Below are 21,327 nucleotides of genomic sequence, written 5' to 3' on the forward strand. Positions count from 1 at the left end.
TAGTGTGAAGCCAACAATTTTCATGTCACTACACTTAAGCAGATACGGACAAAACAAATTAGAATTGCTGCAACGGCTTATTAAATTCGGTTTGCAAAAGTTGCCACTAATGCCCTATTCTGTGGTTTTTAAATGAGAGGAAAAAAAAAACAAAAACAAAACAAAACCAAAAACAATAAAAGAAAAAATAAATAAACAAACAAATAAACAACAAAAAGAAAACAGAAGAAGTAGCAGAAGAAGTTTTCAGAAGCAGAAAGCTGTTGAATTTACAAGATGCTAAAACGCGTGTATAAGTAATATATAGATTTAGCCGAGCCTAAAAGCGGAGCTCCTCAGTTACTTTTTGGAATGCTGTTACTAATGAAAATGATCGAACATGTATGTGAGGTAAATTGCGAACTATTTAATAGTTTCAGCCGGAAATAGGATCACATCAGCAGATCGAGGTGTAAGATGGTGTGATTATGAAATATAGAGCCATGATTTCAAGGATTTCTGGGAAGCCACTAAAAATTTTGATCACATAACAGAACTGTCTTCTGTGCTTTTTGGTGGCATTTCCTGTTCTTTCCTACCTTATTCAGAAAGACAAGACATTGTTATTAATCATTATATTCTTTCTTAGTTAACATGGGGACTCCCACACAAAAGAAGTTTAAACATTTTTTTGTTGTTGTGGGGACTGATTGAAATGCTGTGGTTACAATATACTCAGTCCCTGAATCTCTACCAAATGAAATCTCGCAAAAATACCAAAATAGTATACATATGTGACAAGTTGGAAAGTTTTGTTTTCTAACTTGTCCCCAAAGATACATTTAGCCATCTTCACTTTTGTCTGGTCTCCTCCTGCTGAAAGGGTTTGCAATAAGCAAAATCACTCTTGCATGAATGGTAATTAGGATATTTTTTTTTTGCTGATCATGAATACTTGCATAGGCTTCTAATAATAATTTTATTATTCAATTTCAATGTGATTTGTTCTTCTTCTTGACGAGATTGTGGACTACCGGAGCTGTTATTGGGTTCCATTAATTAATTTTGCTATGATTAAATTATACCAAGAATTATAAGTAAGCTAAGAGTAAGTTATATTATGTACATGCATTTTGTCTGCACTACACAACCAAATGCACTCAAAGGTTATGAGGCATAGGTACATTTGTCAGAAGAGCCCAGCATATCTAAGATATCTTTTGATTGACACATCAGTTAAGATAATTTACAGCAAAATGGATAAACAATACATCAATATCCTACATCCACCAAACTGGACATAGGGGTTATGAGGCAATCATTTAAACAACAGATTGAAATAATTTATAAACAAGAGAACACTATTTGTACAACAGTAGGGAACAAACTAGCCTTATTGGACGTTGCGAATGGCAAGGCTGTCTGTCTCCATTTCGTGTTGGCAAAATATTAATTTATGCCATGTCCAATGCAGATTATCACAAAATTGATTTACAAACACGATAAATATCATTTTAAAGCCAAAAAAGCAATTATTTAAATAAACCACGAGTAAATTATCTCTAAGAAAAACTGATTAATTTAACAGGCACCTTAAATAATTAGTTAATATATGTGTTTCTTAATAATGTAATACAGTGTATCTGTCACAATGTTGGAGCCATGATATTACAACACACAGGATGGGTTGCAGAACTCAACTTCTAAGTCAGTTTATTCAATGACCTTGGTGCAGAAATTATAATCCCATCAAGTTGTCTGTAAATACAGAGAAACCAAACAAATCATTGCAATCTTAAGTAATAAATTATTGAACTCTTTTGCATGTATGTACAGTGTATGTTCCATTAACATTGGGGATCTCTCAGAAGCTGCATCCATCATAAATTAATTTGTTCCTGCATGCATTTGTTTATAGAACTTTTCACACTTTAATATCTCTGTCATACTTATAGTGATCTCTGTGTTCTACAACAATTAGTACACAAGAAAAATACACTCAGTAAGATATGGTTTACAATAAAAATCAATGCCTATAAGCAATCATAAGGACTTTAAATTTACATTTCTTCAGAAATATCTCACCAGGCCATGGTTGCTTTGAAAATCTTTGATGTCTTAATACAGGCTGCCCATGTGTAAACTGTTCATATATTGAATGACAGGAACAGACATGTAATCATACTGTAGCTGCTACTTGAACACCACTGTTATTCAGATAAAAACAAATCGATTATAATTTATTATAATCTTTACACACTAACAGATGACATTCCTTTCTTTGATATACAGTGTACTTCATTGTTAGTTGTTTACTAAGTGTTAGTGAATGAAACGCTAGGGGCTGGTACCCCCGGGGGGCACTGCCATATATGGGCTATATAGGTATGTGCCGCTGTGAAGGGTATGTTTTCAAGCAGTTTACTCTAGGATAGGGTATATAAATGAGAGCATTTGGGTCTAGAATAGGGTATCATTTTTCACAAAACTGAGTAGTTGGTTGAAGATTTTATCTAGACTAAGGAAACCAGGAATTGCCACTCAAAAATATAAAAAATCAAATCAGCAAGTTTAAATTTACGTAAATCAGCCTCAACAGTGTCGATAGATGGGGGGGATTTGGGGAGTTTACTCTAGTATAGGGTAGCAAAATTCAGCTGAACTAGCTCTGGTAATTAGGCTAAGGGTTCCAGGGTCCAAGCGGCACATCTCCACCCAGAAATTCCCAAAGTACCTCCCCCGGGCTGGTACCCCAACTTTCACAGTGGCAGGCTCTGCCCTGAGATGAAAAGGAAACTTAATAACTGAAATGAACTTGGCGACTTTCTTTTGAGATCATATTCAATTTGCTTTAAACAAGAAACTGGAACATTACAAGTTACAACAATGTGCCCAGTCCCAATCAAAGGGCCATCCAGGCTGTTTGGTAGTACATAACTGTACAACTGCATATGAGTTCAGCTTCCAAAAGAAAATCAGAGTTTGTCAGAATAAATACTGATGTTCTTGCTTACTACATGTAAATCTAAATGTGCAGTACCAGAAGATATTCACACCCAACACCCATTCATGGCCAGTCTTCAAAAATTCCAAATTAAAGTATCAGGAAGATAGAGCTCTAATAGAGAAAAAAACCTCTATGTGGGGTATGAATCTTTTCTTGAAGAAAACAATGTCTGAGAAATCATTAATTACAAAATAATGTTTCAGAAATATCTTACCTGGTAATTCCAACTTTCAGAAAATTTTGTAATCTAGACTGTCTGGCCACTTCATATATTTGACAAGTTGACACTGGGTATGTTTGTCAATTTGTGGGCTTCAACATCACATTACAATAGTAGCATTGGTCAACTAAAAACAGCATAATTTGGTTAATTAATATACACTGTACATTATTACGTTGAAATATTGGTGTAGATAGTTGCACACCAACAGATACAGAACCATCACAGATATGATATGATATTTTTAACCTCTCTGAAATTTCAGATTATTCAAGATTAACATGCACATACATCATTAAGGACAACCCTAAAAAACTGAATCCGGAAACCGGAATCCGGAACTGGAAACTAGAATCCTGAATCCAGATATTATGAATGATGATAGAAATAATTCACTTCAGCAATGTCTAATAAATAATTATGGGGAAAAACTATTTTGCTGTTATTTACTTTCTTGGCTTTACTTCAGCTACAAACTGTAATTGCTAAAAGATTTTTGACTGGTTCTGAACAACCCTTAGCTATACATCTGGCCCAATTGTTCAAAAGCTGGATAAAGCTATCCATTGGGTAATCACTTTCCAGTCAGGGTTAGTAATTTTTCAGGTGGATAGAGTTACTCATAGCCTGCGAGCAGGCTCTACTATCTGTCTCTGGTGCCTGACCAGGCTAAATAAGTGTCTAGTGTTTTTCTGCATTGGCATATCAGCGAGTGCCTTCATGCAGCTTTACCTCTTATGCCCCTGGCCCAAACACAAGAGCCTGCTCAAAGGCTTAGTTACCCATCTTTTGTTCAACCTGGTTCTGGTGAGAGTGCAGTTCTTGTCTAGATCAAATTGCTATGAGAAGACTGGTGAGTAGCACAATAACAACAAGCTATTGTGGTGAGTTTCTGGCAGTCTTTAAGCATCTTTTAACAACATGTGGTCCGATCTGTTAGCAAGTGAGAAGCAGACGGAAGTAAGTGTGCAACATTTCTATAAATTGTTTGAATATGAAATGCTGATTTGTCACAGTATCAGTGTGGAAATAGTGTTGATCCGGAACTAGTTTGGTATCTGTTGGACAAATCAAATATTATATTAAGATGAGCCAGGTTAGCCTTTGAACTTCGAAAGTGGTTGGCGTGACCATCAATGTACAGGGTGCTGCCACTGACAGACATCCTGTTCTCTATGACATTTTCTATCTTGTTCAGTATCTACTAAACATAAAGGGTAAATTTATACCTCTGGTAAATTGCCGATCGCTTATTAAACAAAATGGCAAGAAGATCGTTTAAATCTTATAACCGCGCCTTTAAAATTTAACTGTTTTGTTAATACTACAGTCACAACGCAGTGCACATTCCAAAGCAGTCCTTGATGATTCATTGATTGCTGTAAACACATCGCTTGATCAACACAAACTGTGTCATATCTTATTGCACCATCAGTCTTAGCCTTTGCAAAAGCTATGATCGATGATGTAATGGTCTTAATCTGGAAGTTCGCTTGGGACATGCCCATGAATGATACAAAAGGAAACGAGTGTCACGCTATTAATAATGCTTTTAATAAACAGCTTTCTTCCTGAAACGTCAAAATTTAATTTGCTTGCGCTTTGAAGTAGTCACGCAAGTCACACAATCAGGGGGGTTTACGTTATCCACAGCTAATTTTGGAACGGTTGTGTTTTTTCTCCTAGCACTGACTTAAACATTGCAAGTTCTGGCAAGCTCTTGTTTACCTCGGCAAATACTTAATTTTTCTTCAAATCTCTTAACTTGCTGCGATGAAACAGCCAAAGAATTCGCTTCATTTGCCGAAACCCACAAGAAATACTCACAAAATTGCACATAAATTAATGACCATCGCTTCTGGCGAAATAAACTTGCAAAGTAAACATGATCTTACAGTGTATTTGTCATGTAGCGAAAATGAAAGCTGCAATGTCAGCGCATTCCATGTCTGACGTAATACCCTTTTTAGCGTTTAACGTATTTATTATTTCCCTTTGAATCCAACGCTTCGATAAAACCAGAAGAAAATATATATTATACACAAATAAAGAAAACAATGTCCGTAACATTGTCCTTGTATTAACGTTTCAACAGCTTATGGCGAATAAACATCACAGGTTATGTGATTCAAAATTTGGCTGAGAGGAAGTTTGGGTCTGGTCACCAACCACAAAAAAAAAAAAAAAAAAAAAAACACTGGTAGAATATGAACCGCGCTCGGCCCATGGCTGTGCAGTTAATAGCCAGCAAGCTTATTTTAGACGCTCTCAGGGTGCTTGCAATTAAATTATGACGCACTTTACGAAGATTCTCATAATTATAGCCCTCACTAGAAATAACGGTTGCACAAATTTCAACAGATGGGGAATTTTTGTGTCAGTTTGAGGTCCTTTTTACTTGGCTACTTATTGTTTACGGGAAAAAATGTAAGCAAAACAATTTTCGAGTATTTGAAGAACTTGTTTTCTTCGATTTGTGGATTCCAGTTTCTCGTTCTGGATTCCGGCTTCCAGTTTCTGGGTTTTAGGGTTGCCCCACCTTTAACAGAGTGTTTGCTTTACATTCAGTTTACACATGGCTGTTATCCAGCATAGGCAGACTTATAAGTTTGCCTTCAAAAATAAACTGCAACAACTATTGCATCTTCCATCACCTATTCTTGTGATGAAATGACACAAAATCCAAGTACAAGAAGTCAAAAGCATAAAACAAACTTACCTGGTAATGCTTACAGTTCCTCTTACTGTCTGCATATGCCTTCCATAAACTGGTACTGCCTGGACAATGTACTCATTATTTTTGTGATCACACCTTAAAACATCACTGTTATATAATTTGCCCTGAAAAAGCAATGCATGAAATGTTATGCCTTTGGCACTCACCAAATACCTTTACATGATGTACAAAGTACACCACATCAACATTCACAATTCTCTTTACTTTCACTGTAACTTTTTTTGTGTCATTTTCCCTAACTTGAAGACAGGACTTCCACATTAGGTGATAATTTGCCTCTGAAATCTCTATGAATTCACAGGGAGTGATAACAATTAAATCGTGACTAATTTTAGCAAAGGAGGCGTTCAAATGTCAGATTTTATTGTTAAGTTTATAACTTTACATTACTCTCAGTATATATATATAACCTCTCAATAATTGCACCTGTAGACAGAAGGTGTGCTGGGGGAAGACATGTTCTAAACTTTCTGAACTTTCCCCCTTACCTGTGATAGGATGACTATTATGAACTACGATTCGCAACCAACACCAACATCAGGTTATGTATACACATGTATACTTTGTTGTCTCCTGTAATCATAAAAAAATAAAAATCTAAACCCTCCATAAAGTTCATACCCAATAACAATGCCACAAGTAGCGCTGTTACTGGGAATTAATTTAAGTGAAACTGTTGAAACAGCTCTGTCAAAATTGTTTCTAGCAGTTAAGGCAGGATAACAGAATATACACGTAGTACACAGCAAAGGCCAGAGATACACACATGTTGGTCATTAGTTAGGATTTTGTGAGCTTCTGTGCTAGGTATGGTGGAAAATAATGGACTATCAAAAATGAAGGTTCCTAAGACATTTTGACAGCAATGAGAGGAATGAATATATAAATGTACAAAAGAAAGGCAAGTTCTTGCCCTGTCCAGTTCTCTGTCATAAAAATATCATTTACATACATTTATTACATATGGTTTGTGTTCAAAGCTGATACAATGCACACTCTGATTGGCTAATTCTAGTGCATTATTTACACTTACATGGTATACTTCGGTAAAATCATAAAACATCACATGCGACTAAAATAAAAAATATAAACTAAAAAGAAATGCCTACATGTAATTCATCATAATTTAAAAATACTTAACACTAAAACAGATCTAATTCTTCACTTTATTCAAAATTATGCCCATGGGTCGATCACGAGCATGCTAAAAGGTCCTAACACAAAGTAAAAGGAAATTAAGAAAACTATTGCTTTTTTCCTGAAAATTGTAGCGACTGAAAACAATGATTGAACACTCTGAGAGTGCATTCTATCACCCTGACAAGATAAAATTTAAGGAGAATAGAGAATTCACAAAGTTATATTACAAAGGAATTGGTACTGGACAGGACAAAGGAAACAGCCAGGAAGAAACTGAAACTTTCTTCGACGAGCAAAAAAGTATGCATGCACAACAAAGAAAACAGTGAGTGACATTCGGTTAATGGGTTACAGTGTAGTTAATAACAAAATTAGTGTGAAGAAAAGAGCAGAGAGAGAGAGTGCGTGTGTGGAGAGAGGAGAGCACTCTCACCAACTAAATTGTGTATGTATGTATGTATGTATGTATGTATGTAAAACTTATTTCTAATACCGAGAAATGGTCAGGGCAAGAACTTCTCCGCCCTAAATTTTTTCTTAGTATGTAAATGTCATTTACACTGTTCAATTTACCGAGTAAAGCTCTTCGCATTTTTTTTTTCCATTAGTACTATCTCACTTTTGAGGAACATTTCCATATTAAGTGTAAATACTGCATATTTGGGGAATAACCCATCTACCCCCAATCAAAAGCAGTGGCACTAATAAAATGAAATAGTAAATCAAAATGAAAGTAGAGCTTTATTTGCACACAGGATTTACATGCGCAATCGTCTACTCGACATTTGGACTATATAAGCATTTCACCAAACCGAACTAATTGGACAGACAACAAAATAAAACGAGGAAATCTACATTGTAAACACAATAATTATGCATATCACTTCATCTGAGTATCAAAAGCAAATCCCTTCTCAGTGAAAGGTAACCGAATGAAAGAGAGGATAAAGAAAATTCGTTTAACCTTGCAGTGTTAAAAGTTTAATAATTATTCACGCTTAAATTTGAATATTACAGTGTGCATTTTTGCCGACGGCTTAATTTAGCTTTGCAGTCATTTTATCGGCGGTAGCTTTGCCAGTCATCAACCAAATTTAAACCTGGGAATTCACCCAAGCATTTCGCCAAACCGAATAAATTGAACTAACAAAACGAGGAAATCTCCATACTTTGTAATCACAACATGCAAATCTTCACATAGGGTTACGTTGAAAGTAAATTTAGCAAATCCTGTTCGCTTCGGCTTAAAATGGTTTGTACACCTTTCTTGGTTTTCAACAACAGAAGAAGAAATTTTAGCAGTCTACGAGGCGGCTGTGCCAACTAACACAGAGAAAACTTCAAAACTCGCCCGGCCGTGTTTACAAATACGGTTTTGGTTAAGCTTATTTTTAGACGTGAGGTTATAAGCTTAGGTTGACGACGAATATCGACAGAAAGCTTAATTAGTTTACAACATACAACAACCTCCACAAAGCGATTCACTTGCTATTGTTTAGAGATGAAAGAAATTAAAACGATGCAATTTATAAATTGTCTCACAGCATGGCTTCAAATAAGGAAGACTTTCAAAGGATTCCAATTGAAAATAAGCTTATATCGCCGAGGCAACTTGTTAATTTTCATAGCAAACGCAACAACAAAAGTCACTTACCGCAAGTTGGCAATATCAGTTCGGCCAGTGTAAATCTTCCAGGCAGAAACTTGCAGCAAAAGTTGTGAAGACTGAACTGAACTAATCTTTTCGACAGATCAACGAATCAACCACTTTTTCCCGCTGTGTTTACTGTTTTGTAACACTCGGACATGTTTGATTTCTCTTGTTCATCACCTGGCCAAATCATGTGACTTTTCTTGCACGGCTGCACAGCGTCACAACGCGCGAATTTTGAAAACTTGGCACTGCAGTCTTCTGAGTACTTTCACATCCTATCTATGGCCCTCGTTAGCTTTGGTTAACGGCATTGTTCGGTATTATTTCACTTCCTTTCTCTAGCCCTTGACTCGCTATAATTCACGGCATTGTTCAGTACTGTTTCGCCTCCTTCCCCAGCGCTGGCCCGCTCTTTTTCGCGATCTTCTTCGCTACTTCTTTGCCTGTCAATTCTAGCTTTCTTTTTAATTCCTTCAGTGCAACCTCATCAGATCAACCTCCGCTATCGTTTGTCGACATAACAAATAGAAATGCGTTTTCTTTTCTTTAAAAATCCCGCTAAGAAAAATGGCATTCTTCTGCAAGAGACCGAGGGTGCATGTCTCTGTCGACCTATTAGCTGGAGTATGGCCGCCATGTTGGGCAACTCCGCCGTCGCCGTCGCCGTCGTCGTCGTCGTCGTCGTCGTCGTGCGTACGCGCCCACGAGCAATACCGCTAGCCATGAAAACCATGAGAAAATTCATTCATGGGTTTCCTTTTCTTTCCCATATGAGTATGGGGCTCCGCTTGGCGGCCCTTCGGGCCGCCGGAGCTCCGCTATTAAAACTGATATTTTTCCTACAAACTAAACACCGCTTATTGTTATTGTTGGATGTAAAAATACAAAGTATAAAGACAGAATAATAAGCCCGATCGCTTAGACTCGAAATGGCTAATTAGATCAGTTCTCCCCGCGGGGTTTGTTATCAATCATACCTTTTTTTATTTGCTAAAATTGGAAGAACGAAATGCATCTTTGTGTTTTAGTCATTACACAATTCAAAGAATTGAGTTACAGTATTTGTGGAATGCTAATTGCCCTTAAAACAGGACTAAAGTGTATTCAATTTTGGAACAGTAGGCAAAGGGGCATTGACCACAGTACGTGTGTTAAAATGACGCTTCAAAATTGAAGTCGCCATTTTAGATGACAACAGAAGCGAAATATCTTTCACTGATGTGAAGGGAGAACTAAGTCGTGGGCAGAAATGCGTGCAGTTTAATTTCATTTTGATTTCTACTTAGTTTTGAAATCACAGCTAAAATGGACAAAGAGTCTTCGAGTCATCGTAGTCTTTGATCTGTTTGGTTTTTCAGAAATAAATAAACAAAAGTCTGGGGAATTACCATCATAGTTTGTTTGCAAAATAAATTGTGCTTTATTTTTGTTCGGGCTTTTGCAGTGAAAGCTCGAGTCATAAAATGCAAGCCCTTCTTGGTCGCCAAAAGCAGGGTCATGGTACCAGGCGTTCCTAACGTAGAGCGTGGAAACAGGGGATGAGAATGCGTCAGCTCGCTTTCTCGCGAGATAACAAATGAGCTATGTACATCACTGTACGAGTTCAAACTACGAATCAATACCGACAGAAACCTAGGACTACTGACTTAAAGACGAACTATGACGCTGAAACGGACACCTCAGCTGTTGAAAAAATCAAGAATCGGCGTAAACAGAACTTCGAAGACAAACAACATGCAATCAGATAAAGACTGATACTCAACGAAGCAACCTGAAGAGTAAATATCTAAGTGCAACGCTTGTGTTAAAATATCCTGACCCTTTCATTTGTGTTCAAGCTTACTTGTAAAGTACGACTTGATACTGCGTTACGAGGCCCGCCGTAGTAAACGCTCTTAGAACGTCTGGTCTTGCAATTTAATGCTTTTTCAATTCATAGACGTTTGACATGAAAATTGAAATCGTCATGTCAGGTGATGACAAAAGAGAAGTATTTCTAATTGTTCAAGAGGTACAATTAGAAGGGAACCGGCTAAATGCATGAGTGACTTGCTACGCGCCCAGAATGAGTTCTTGTGGAACAGTTATCTACCGGCACCGGCATGTCCCCCATCTTTGGAGAACATAGGTATTAAACATCTCTACCACTTACTCACGACAATGTCTGTCTTTATGAATTTAATCTCCTATAGCTAGAAATAAGCCAAGATAAGATAACTATCTTATTTTACCACTTGCTCTAATTGTGGTCGTTCATGCATGTGAATGGGCGTTAGGTTGATAAGCCCAACAGACGTCTTTATTACAACTTGAAGAGCGGAAACACGTCATGTATGCCATGTGTCAGAGCTAGAGCCGAACCAGCCCTTATTTTTATCATTTTTTTTTATAACAAAGTTATACTGAAATTCACATTATTTGCAAAACTAAACTTACACACAACACTAACGTAACTGACGATACCAATATTACATGTAGTGATAAGTTAATAAAGATGGTGAATTTTAAGCTCGGTAAAGAAATGTGAAGGTGAATTAATCAACATGACACGAGCGTGGGACAAAGAAAAATTCTGAGTCCCCGACAGGAATCGAACCCATGACCTCCCGAACACCGGGCGGGCGCTCTATCCATTGAGCTACGAGAACTCATGGAGAGCAAGGTCATTTAACTGAGTTCATATATAGCTGAGCTATAGTTCGTATAGTTCGATTCCTGTCGGTGACTCAGAATTTTTCTTTGTCCCACGCTTGTGTCATGTTGATTAATTCACCTTCACATTTCATTACCGAGCTTAAAATTCACCATCTTTATTAACTTATCACTACTCACGATGAATTCGATAGCGTTGATCCTAGCAGTATGCAGGACACCTATCATATATGAACTCAGTTAAATGACTTTGCTCTCCATGAGTTCTCGTTACAAAACAAAGCACCCTGTCGACGGCTAAATTGTTGCAAAACGACAAGTTCTTGGAGGGTCTTATTGCTAATTAAGAAAGTAAAACCTCAGTAGGATAGAAGCACAAATCGAGAATGAAAGGAGCTGTAATGTTAATGTTTTAAACTTTGAATCTTTGATTAGGTCAAGGTTGAAAGAAAGTACAGTCAATCAATCAAACAAGATTGTCAATCAGTCAACTCAGGTTCAGTAGTAAAGCTGAGTTAAAGAAATTTGGACAGTGTTTAAAAAATATTTGAAAGAAGTGTCTCAAGTGCTTTTTTTCGCCGATTTTTTACTCGTAATCGATAGGTAAATGCTTAACTAGACATTTCTTGTTGATTTCGAGCTAGTTAAGACAGGGAAACGGCTTTGGTGTTTTAGTGGATCATGAATCGGAAAGTTCTATGTAAACGGTAAGCCAGCACAGATAAAAATGTTAAAGTCCCCAAACATATTTTTGGCTTCTTTGTGAATTTTATTGATTGCTGTCACCATCCATGATAAAATAATGTGCATTTGGTTTTGCCCATTGCAGATATTAGCTATCAATTAAAAACTATTCGCAACCTTACGAAATATGCACCTTACTTAAGATGAAACCACGGAAGAGAAATTGACTTGCCCAGTTCAAATGAATATCTGTGCTTTTAAGCTGATAGTTGGAAAACATAATCCAGTGGATTTCATTTTTGCATGGCTTTTCTTGTTGCAGAAATATTAAACCAAAGATGCCTGGCTAAATATTCCTAAATTATTGTCAAATGGCCATTTTTGCCGGGGGTCCCTTAACTTAAAGGGAATAAAATATTTTGACCTACTTTTTTGCCACAATTATTCACTCCCCAAACCCAACATTTGTGCCAAATTAAGTTTGAACGACATCGGTGATCTGAGCTGTATCGCCTCCTGTCTGGTTCCGCCCACATGTTTTCTTATGAACACACTCTTGAATGTACATTGGTACTAACATTACGCACAATACAAATAAAATGGCCATTTCTACGAGTGGACTGGCTGCAGCAAATGATCATGATTTCAGATTGTTTTCGTAAATTGATGGGAATATACAGTCATGCAGAACACATGCTGAGATTTTTTTTCTTTTCAAATGTTCCGATGAGAAAAAAACCCTGTTGCAATTAAAGCTCGAATTGTCCGGCTCTTGCTAACCGAATTTTCTCATCAATCACCAAGGCTTTATTCTAGCACTTAATGTTCAATGTTTTCTTGATTTTAGAGACAGAGGTCAAAGTGTCGCATCAAAAGCCCAATCATTTTCGCCTTTAGTTAAGCCTCAGTTAAACAGCCTGTTAGGCTAAAAATTTGCATGCTAATAATTCAAAGAAAATGTTAATATTCAAACACGCAAGAATGTCTACCCTGTAATACAATCAATTCAATCTGCACTGATAACTAATTAATTCCAGTTTACAAAATTCGTTGTTTGGAGTAAAAGCAAATATAATTAGAATATATGAGCTTGGCGCTGCGCGCTAAAAACTTAATTTTCCCTCAGCAACTATATACCGTCACAATCTAATAGTCACATGTACATGTAACATCAAAAGAGCAGTCATTTTCACGTCATTTTCACATCGTTTTACTGAAGCGGCTACTTCAAATACAGCGATACAAACAAAACAATTTAAGTGTCCGCGACGTGCTCTGTCCAAGTGTACGAGTACACAAGACCCGGTACAAAAGACACAAGCTTATGAAGCAGATAAACAAGGGCTTGTAAAGAAATTGACGTAGTTTGCAATTATTATTTCCTCAGTGTATCGGTACACCCCGCGACGGCTAATTAAATTCCGGTTTGTAAAAGTTGGCTCTAAAGCCCTGTTCTCTGGCTATTAAAGAAGAGAAACTGAAAAAGATGAAGAATTAACAGAAGAAGACTATAAAAGCAGACAACTGTTTAATTTACAAGGACAACAAAAGTGTGTCTAAGTATCTGTGGGGTTTTCATTTCCCCTTTGAAAATGTTCTGCGAAATTAATTATAAACCAAGGACAAGACTCCTAATTAAAACTAGAAGCAAAAAGTACTTTCGCGATTGCCTTTTTTACTGGTTATCTGATTATTTCGTGTGTTTTTGAAAGAGTTGTAGAAGACCAGATAATTTTGAAAGGTAATGGGGTTCCGATCAAGGCTTCTAATTAGTCGGAAAGTTTCTATTGTCGGCGAGAAAATGATCGAATGCGTTTTTGATGCCACATTGTAACTCTTTCTCCACTGAATTCTATCGAACTACTGCTAACGAAATGAAGTTCAAGATACAAAGAAAATGATTAAGTTTCCTTTTTTTCTGAGCTTACTGATTGTTCATAAAGAATCGTTATTACTCTATAGCTCCGACACATTGCGATTAACACTTTTTCTATTGCAAGAACTGTTCAGCAAGAAAAAACGTACAGGATAAGTCATATTTTGATGTATGCAACAGCCAAATCTCAGGTCGCCATTTTAATGTAACAAAACACAAAAGATTATAAATTCAACCGTGCTTTGGTACAAAACGAAGTACCCTGTCGACCTAAAATGTTGCAAAATGACAAGTTCTTGGAGGGTCTTACTGCTAAATAAGAAACTAAAACCTTAGCAGGATAGGCACTTTTTTTATTTATTCAGATTTTTGTCGGAGCACAGACGTAAAGTTTAAATGTCTCATCAGGCCAAGGTTGAAAGAAAGAATGGTGAAGCTGAGCTGAGGAAAACTGACAACATTTGCTCCATTTTACAACAACAGACAGGACATCAAAATGAGTGGCAAGTAAAGTAAATTTGGTTGGAAAAAACAGGAATAAGTAGTATTCAATTATTGCAACAGTAAACAAAGGAACATTGACCGCAGTACGTCAGCTATTAAAATGTCGAAATTGAAGTCGCACGTTAGATGATAGAAATAAAATGTCTTTCACTGTTTTGGAGGGAAAACTGAGAGAACGCTGGTTTCGTCTAAAATGAAACCGAATAGATCCTTTTCATAAATGGCTGCCAATTATAAATCCTTTTGTAAGTATTAAAATTAGCCTGACTAACCTCGTTCTTGAGTTGATAATTCAAAAGAATTTTTACTCCCAAACGAGTTTAGTGAGGCTAATTTAAATGCATACAAAAGAATTTTAAATTGGCAACCATTTATGAAAAGGGCCTATGACCGTGATTAGTATGGCGCCGCGCGCTTAAAATTAACTTGATCCTCTTTGAGTACTTGAGCTATCTACCGTCACAACAGTACAATTGTCACATATACACGTTTCAGCAAAAGGACAGTCATTTTACAATTCATTTGCACATCTTTTTACTGAAGCGGCTTCTTCAAATTCAGTTGATGCATACAAACCATGCAATTTGCAGCGAAGGTTGATTCAATTCCGTCTTGCAAAACTCGTTACCACTAAAGCCTTTGCTGCGAGTTCTAAGTGAAGGAGAAGAAAAAGAAGAGGTAACTGGAAAAGACGCGCAAATGTGCGCCTAAGTATGAAAACGGATAGTTTTCTAAAAATATAATTACCGCGCACTGTTTGTATTGGATGTCAAACAAAGAAAGACAAAAAAGTACGAGGAAATCAATGATATAACCACGCCGCTTTGGCTAAGTGACTGAAACGCTTATCTCTCCCCCCTTGGTTTGTTATCAATCACGCCAGTTAATTTTACCGTGATATAATGAAAACTTGAATAAGATATGTACTAACCTATATTAAATACTCAAATAATTTATTGCAAATCAATTTTTTTCAACCAATTTTAAGTCAGTTCTGCTTTTTTTGCACAGAAATCGTGAACATAAGTAAGCTTATTATGTAGCCAAGTTCAAGGTTCAATGATAATAATAATAATAAAAAAATTAATAAATAAACATAATATTCCCTCCGGGTTACAGTGCAAACAATGAGCGCTAGAAATATTCCTGGAATGTTTATTGTCCTCGTTCTGCGAGGTTTTCATATCCCGTTTGAAAATGTTTTTCGAAGTAATATATGGACTTTGGATAACGAAAACTCGTAATCCAATTAAAAGCATAGAAAATGGCCTTTCCGTGACAGGTTGCTGTTTCGTGTGTTTATATCTGTAGAAGGGCAGTTTATGCAGAAAGGTCAGTCCTTGGGGTGTCTAATAATTGTGTTTTACAAGTTCAATCATAATTTCATGTTAATTTCTAATATTTTTTTACATCACAGTGAGAATTACCATCCATGCATGTGAATGGGCGTTGATTTGAAGGCTGAGAACACGAACATATGTGACACATGTGCCATATGTGCCCTTAATAAACTAACACCTTTTACGAGTGAGCTAACTACAACAAAAGATTTCAGTTGTTTTCGTTAATCCGTGGGAATATACACTCATCCAGAACACGTACCCAAATATATGTTTTTAAAGATACCTGCACTGTATGAGATAAATCAACGATAGAACGCCGATCGAGGCTTCTGATTTATCGGGAAGTTTTAATTTTAGGCGAGAAAATGACCGCGCTTTTGGTGCTACATTTTTACTCTTTCTCGCCTGAATTAATTATATAGGGTTAATGCTAACGAAGGGACGCTCAAGGTAAATCTAAATTAATTAAGTTTCCTTTTTAATGAGCTTGCTGATTTCACATGAAGATTAGTTTTGAACAATGCTTTTTTTGTTTTCTGGATAGCATGCCAGCTATGTTGCAAAAATTTCCTTGCTTATAATTGATTCAAGCGGATTTTGGGTGTGACATTCAGGTTTAAAGCAGCACTCACCGCGCTGAAGTCTCATTCACCCTGGTGATTTGGAAGAGAGCAGATCGAGAACAACTAGAGCTGTAAGACCGATATCTTACTTTACGTCTACCATCATGGTAAGTGCTGCACGCATTAAAGTGTTTTATTTTGTTTTTCCTCTACGGCCTGTTCTTAATTGGTGACTGATGATTGGATTCATCCAAATTTCATTCCGTAGAGTGTGATTGCAAAAGTCATGAAGATCGAGCTGACTATGACAGGTCACATCAACAAAAAGCACCATTTCAAGATTACAGGAACGGGAGAAGGCAAGCCTTTCGAGTAAGCAAAAGTTTCAAAATGTGTAATCGTTGTGGGCAGTTTTCCGGCTGCATTACTTGGAACAGTGTTTAACTCAGGAAGACGTTTTTGTTTCTTTGTTTGTTTTTCGTCTTCCTTTTTTTTTTCCAAGGGAACGAGATTTAGTACCGAGAATTCGTCCTATCTGCGGCTATCAGAAGACACATGTGTATTGGGTCTATGTTTGTTTCTGTAATCTTATCATCTTTAAGGCGACGGACTAAAAACAGACATACCTTTTGTGGGATCAAAATTTTGAGAGGTTTAGTGTTTGACATCTCCACGTATAGCTTATATCATAAGATTTTTTTACACTAAAGAACTTTCTTTTCCCTTAGCTTCTTCTTTCCTTACCCTTTATGAGTTAGTTTCCTGATGTAATAACAGGTCGTTAAGTTGTCTTTCCTGTCAAGGTAAGTACTGGAAACGTGTGCTGCATTTAAAAGATTGAGTAACCGTTAATTCATCGAAGAATTTCAGAACTGTTCTTCATATCAAATCAGCCAAGTAGATTCTGCGGTCGTTACCTCTCAAAAATATTTCACCTGAAAAAGGTTTTGTAGTGCATATGATCAGCACGTTTTGGTTTCCTGTTTATCTTTTAGAGGAACACAGACTATAGACCTTGTAGTCACAGAAGGCGGTCCTCTCCCTTTCGCTTTCGACATCTTGACAACAGCAACCGAGTACGGCAACAGGGCGTTCACCAAATACCCATCAGACATACCGGACTTTTTCAAGCAGTCGTTCCCTGAGGGATTTTCTTGGGAGCGAACCATGACTTTCGAAGACGGAGGCGTTTGCACCGTGACAAACAACATAACGTTAGTAAGATGTAAAGTTAATGCTTGCTACCGGGAGCCTACGTAGCATTGTGTTCCAGATTGATGAGACTTGCATAGTTCTAATTATATCCCTTTAATTTGTACCCCCTCGCCCCTTCATCTTTTTCTGTCATTTAGCTTGAGTTGTCTTCTTGCTTTGTAATAACTGGAAAATTTTATTATAAAATCGGTATACATATATACCTTCGGATTGTCAACTTTAAAGTTTAAGGCTCTTTTCCAAAGTGGTCTTCACTGTGAAGAACCATAACGCAGAAAATGTACAAAATGTTTCTGTTAAGATTGTCTTCCCTGTCATGAGGCTGTTTTTTCTTTTAAATCTTATTACTAATTATACACTGTAATTGATTTTTTATTGTAGTTGTGCATGATCTTACTCATTAAGTTTCAATTCTTTTTCATTAGAATGGATGGTAACGTTTTTAAATATGACATTAAATTTATTGGCGAGAACCTTGACACAGACGGTCCAATAATGAAGAAAAAGACGCTGAAATGGGAGCCATCCTGTGAGAGTATGTATGCCGGTAAAGGCGGAGTTTTACAGGGAGATGTTTTCAGGCATCTGTTGCTTGAAGGAGGCGGCCATTACCGATGTGATTTCAGAACTACTTACACGTAAGTTTCTATGTGTTTAAGTGATTTGATGACTCGGAAAAAAAATGTTAACGGCAAAAAATTATAAAAATATTTCTGTGATAAAATGTCATGAGATATTATGATAAAAGGAAACTCGAGACTCAAATAAGACTCAAATTAATGGGATAACGAATAAAAATAAATCAAGATCAGAGTTGCCAGATAATTTTTGGAAAGACGGTAACACAATTTCTGATCCTATCGTCACGCCTAACAACTTTTAATAGCATTTTGTTAACATAGGACCTAAGGTAGCTGAAAGAGTAACAATAAGCCATTAGAATTTTAATTTTTTTTTTCAGAGGGTAGTCGGGACGAGAGAAACTGATCAATTCAAAGTTAACAAATTAGGTGGCTATGATAAATTCCTTTCCATTATCCCCCGCGGATCTTAAATAAAATTCAGTATGATGAAATGCCCCAAAATGTTTTAGAGCGGGCGGGAAAATCTGTTAGCGCGTTGTCCCATTTTTTGAAACGAATGAAGCATGCCAGGAAAGCTAGCGAGCGGTAACAAACTTTACTGGAGTGCGAAGCTTAATTTTAGACTGAAAACCAGTTCAGTCACTAATTGAAATGGATAGATAATGCGCCGTTTTTCGTACTTTCCCCGTTATTTTTTTTGTTTATTTATTTTTTTGTTTTGTTTCATTCAGTCTCTTTTGCTGCACATTTGAGATCTTCCGATTGATTGGGTGGAATCAAGCTCCACATAGTTGAGTTAAATCATTCTAATTTTGTAGTTTCCGAGATTACGCAATTCACATTGCCTATAATTTCCTGTATTTTGGCGATTTGAAAGCTAACTACCAAATTATGAATATGCTGCACTCAGTCATTTTTTTTTTTTTTTTGACGGAACTTCCCTTCACCGGCGATATGCCACATTTATTTTGTATGGACGGTAAAAGTATTAGAAGTACAATAGTAACCTTCTCAAATTCTCTGAGATGAATCCAGACCCACGTTTGAGTTGTTAAAAATACTACAATGTTAAAAATACTATAAATATTTATCAATTAAATACATATCTGACAGCAATCTTAAAGTATTTCGATAACCATGACAATCTTCCAGCATTTTTAACAACTTCCTTGTTACCAATGAAATATACATTCTCAGAATACACAATCAACATTGAAGATACGTCTTGATTTTAAGAGGAAAAATTATGGAAAATGGTCTCTCAGGCATAATGGACTAATTACCAACTGAAATAACATGTATAAGTTCTGTCAAACTGTTAAAAAAGCGCTTAAGATATTTGTTGAAAATCAACTTTCTTATGGACAAAACAAATACTTAATCTAATTAGTGAGATACGAATTAAAGAATGTACCTAAATGCAGTACACCGACATTTGTGATCTACATATTCATTAAATTAACCTGCTTTCTGTATTTAATTATATATTTATTGAAATAATACTGTGGAGAATGTTAGTATGCAAAAAAATAGGGGAAAAAATGGCAAGGCAACCTCATAAGAACCACGGGGCTTGTAAAGTTAGGTTCCTTCCCAAGAAATACAAGATGACTGAAACTGTACATTATTATTGAGTAAATGACGGTATTGACAAGCCATATTTGTAGGCTTAACAGAATTAGGAATTGCTGATAAAAGAGATATTTTTGAAAAGCTCGAATTAAAAGAGCTTTGAGAATCTCCTGCCTTCAAGTATTATCAGATTTTGTAAAAATAATCTTCACTGTATGCGTAAAATAGCACGCCAATAAAAAATAATTCTTAGTGATCGCTATCGGAGTGGAATTATCTACCTTAACTCCGATTGCTCGATTATGGAGACCCTTATGGGCATTAATATATTAGTGTTGAATACAACTCCAAAACTACTAATTTGGATCTCAAAAGCCAAAGGCAATTATTGACCCAGGACAGAGTATTATCTACTAGGGAATAAAATTGTCTTTTTTCAGGTTAGTGAACTTCGGTAGCCGCAAGTAACAATCAGAGCTGGGGGTTGTCACTCATAAAACAGTATTGTTTTTGTTATATGCTTATGCAGCCAACCTAGTGTAACTGATACGAGTTTGTTTGCTTGTTTGCAGAGCCAAGAAGAGGGTCGAGTTGCCAAAATTCCACTACATCGACCACCGCATTGAGATTTTAAGCCATGACAAAGAATACACCAAGGTTAAGGTGTATGAGATCGCCGAAGCTCACGAGCATCCGCTGACGAAAAACGCCTAGTAAACGATTCAGCGAAAATCCAAGACGACAACGATAAAAAAAGGAATTTACTCAGGATTACTATATAACACTTGCACTTCAGCAATTCGTTTCGGGATTTCTTAGAGACTAGCTCTTTGGTTCACGTTTGGAAAAAAACAAAACAAAACAAAACAAAACAAAAACAAAAACAAACAAAACAAAAACAAAAAACAAAAAAAACGGAATTGCGGAATTACATTATAAGGATAGACTTTTTACACTTATACATTTATACATGTAGCTGTAGACAAATAAAAGAAAGAAAACTAAGTGAGAATAAAGTTGTTGTCAAAGCCAGTTAGTTGAAGTTTAGTTTTGTTGTCATAGAGTCTTGGCGAGTGGAAGAGTGACGTTGGCGTTTCATGTAATTAGCAAAAAGTCAATGGTTTACCTTCCCTTCTTCTCACTAAAAGTGCAACAGGAATGGTGGAAGATTAAAAACAGGAATCAGTCACTCCAGCCTTTTTTTAGATGCACTCAACCTCCGAATTCTTATTTTCACCTGATTCAATCTATTCATTGTTTTATCTTGTAAAAAGAAATTGGATTTGATGGAATCTTTAACTTTTCATTATTCGCAAAATCTCAATCATTTTTTGTTAAGACCGAGTAGTGTGACAAGTCTGGTATCCTCTTCTTTGTTACTTTACTTCTTTGTTGTCGCAATCATCAAAGCCTAAACGTTAAGGATTATGGCCCTGGGCTCGCTTCTGGTTACCACTGAAAAGATAAGCATCGTTTCTAAATGGCGTATTCCCTGCTTTGTGGCTCTGTGCCACTCGTGCTGGTGAAAAAAGGCTTCGAACTCCATTACGTACTGTGTATGGGTCAAAACAATCGTCACGCTTCCCCTTACACCAAT

At 36.5% G+C, this 21,327-nt stretch overlaps 1 protein-coding gene and 1 long non-coding RNA gene across 4 annotated transcripts in view; one reads left to right on the forward strand and one right to left on the reverse strand.

Annotated features, from left to right (window-relative positions):
* Nucleotides 1–1,272: 1,272 nt before the first annotated feature.
* LOC145470193 (uncharacterized) overlaps nt 1,273–21,327 on the reverse strand; it is a 370,979-nt gene continuing 350,924 nt past the window's right edge. The window contains exons 2-7 of one of the 3 annotated variants that reach the window (XR_014042450.1): nt 8,738–9,564; nt 6,432–6,516; nt 5,926–6,047; nt 3,201–3,333; nt 2,065–2,186; nt 1,273–1,737 (exon numbers count right to left, since the gene is read on the reverse strand). This is a non-coding gene — a long non-coding RNA (uncharacterized LOC145470193). Of the gene's footprint in view, nt 1,738–2,064; nt 2,187–3,200; nt 3,334–5,925; nt 6,285–6,431; nt 6,517–8,737; nt 9,565–21,327 lie in introns of those variants that run through there. The other 2 variants (XR_014042451.1, XR_014042449.1) reach the window with 2 other exon arrangements.
* LOC145469504 (GFP-like fluorescent chromoprotein cFP484) lies at nt 16,461–20,758 on the forward strand. The gene is made up of 5 exons (XM_081453249.1): nt 16,461–16,526; nt 16,628–16,731; nt 17,355–17,573; nt 18,000–18,212; nt 20,303–20,758. The coding sequence occupies exons 1-5, from the start codon at nt 16,524–16,526 to the stop codon at nt 20,442–20,444; spliced, it is 681 nt and encodes a 226-aa protein (XP_081309375.1). The 5' UTR covers nt 16,461–16,523; the 3' UTR covers nt 20,445–20,758.

This window comes from Orbicella franksi, chromosome 15 (genome assembly GCF_964199315.1).
Source record: "Orbicella franksi chromosome 15, jaOrbFran1.1, whole genome shotgun sequence".
Taxonomy (NCBI): Eukaryota; Metazoa; Cnidaria; class Anthozoa; order Scleractinia; family Merulinidae; genus Orbicella; species Orbicella franksi.

Bases quoted from the DNA above. Each gene is read 5' to 3' on its own strand.
- LOC145469504 (XM_081453249.1), top strand. The intron at 16,732-17,354 runs GTAAGCAAAAGT...TTTATCTTTTAG, and splicing joins GGAGAAGGCAAGCCTTTCGA to AGGAACACAGACTATAGACC. The intron at 18,213-20,302 runs GTAAGTTTCTAT...GCTTGTTTGCAG, and splicing joins GATTTCAGAACTACTTACAC to AGCCAAGAAGAGGGTCGAGT.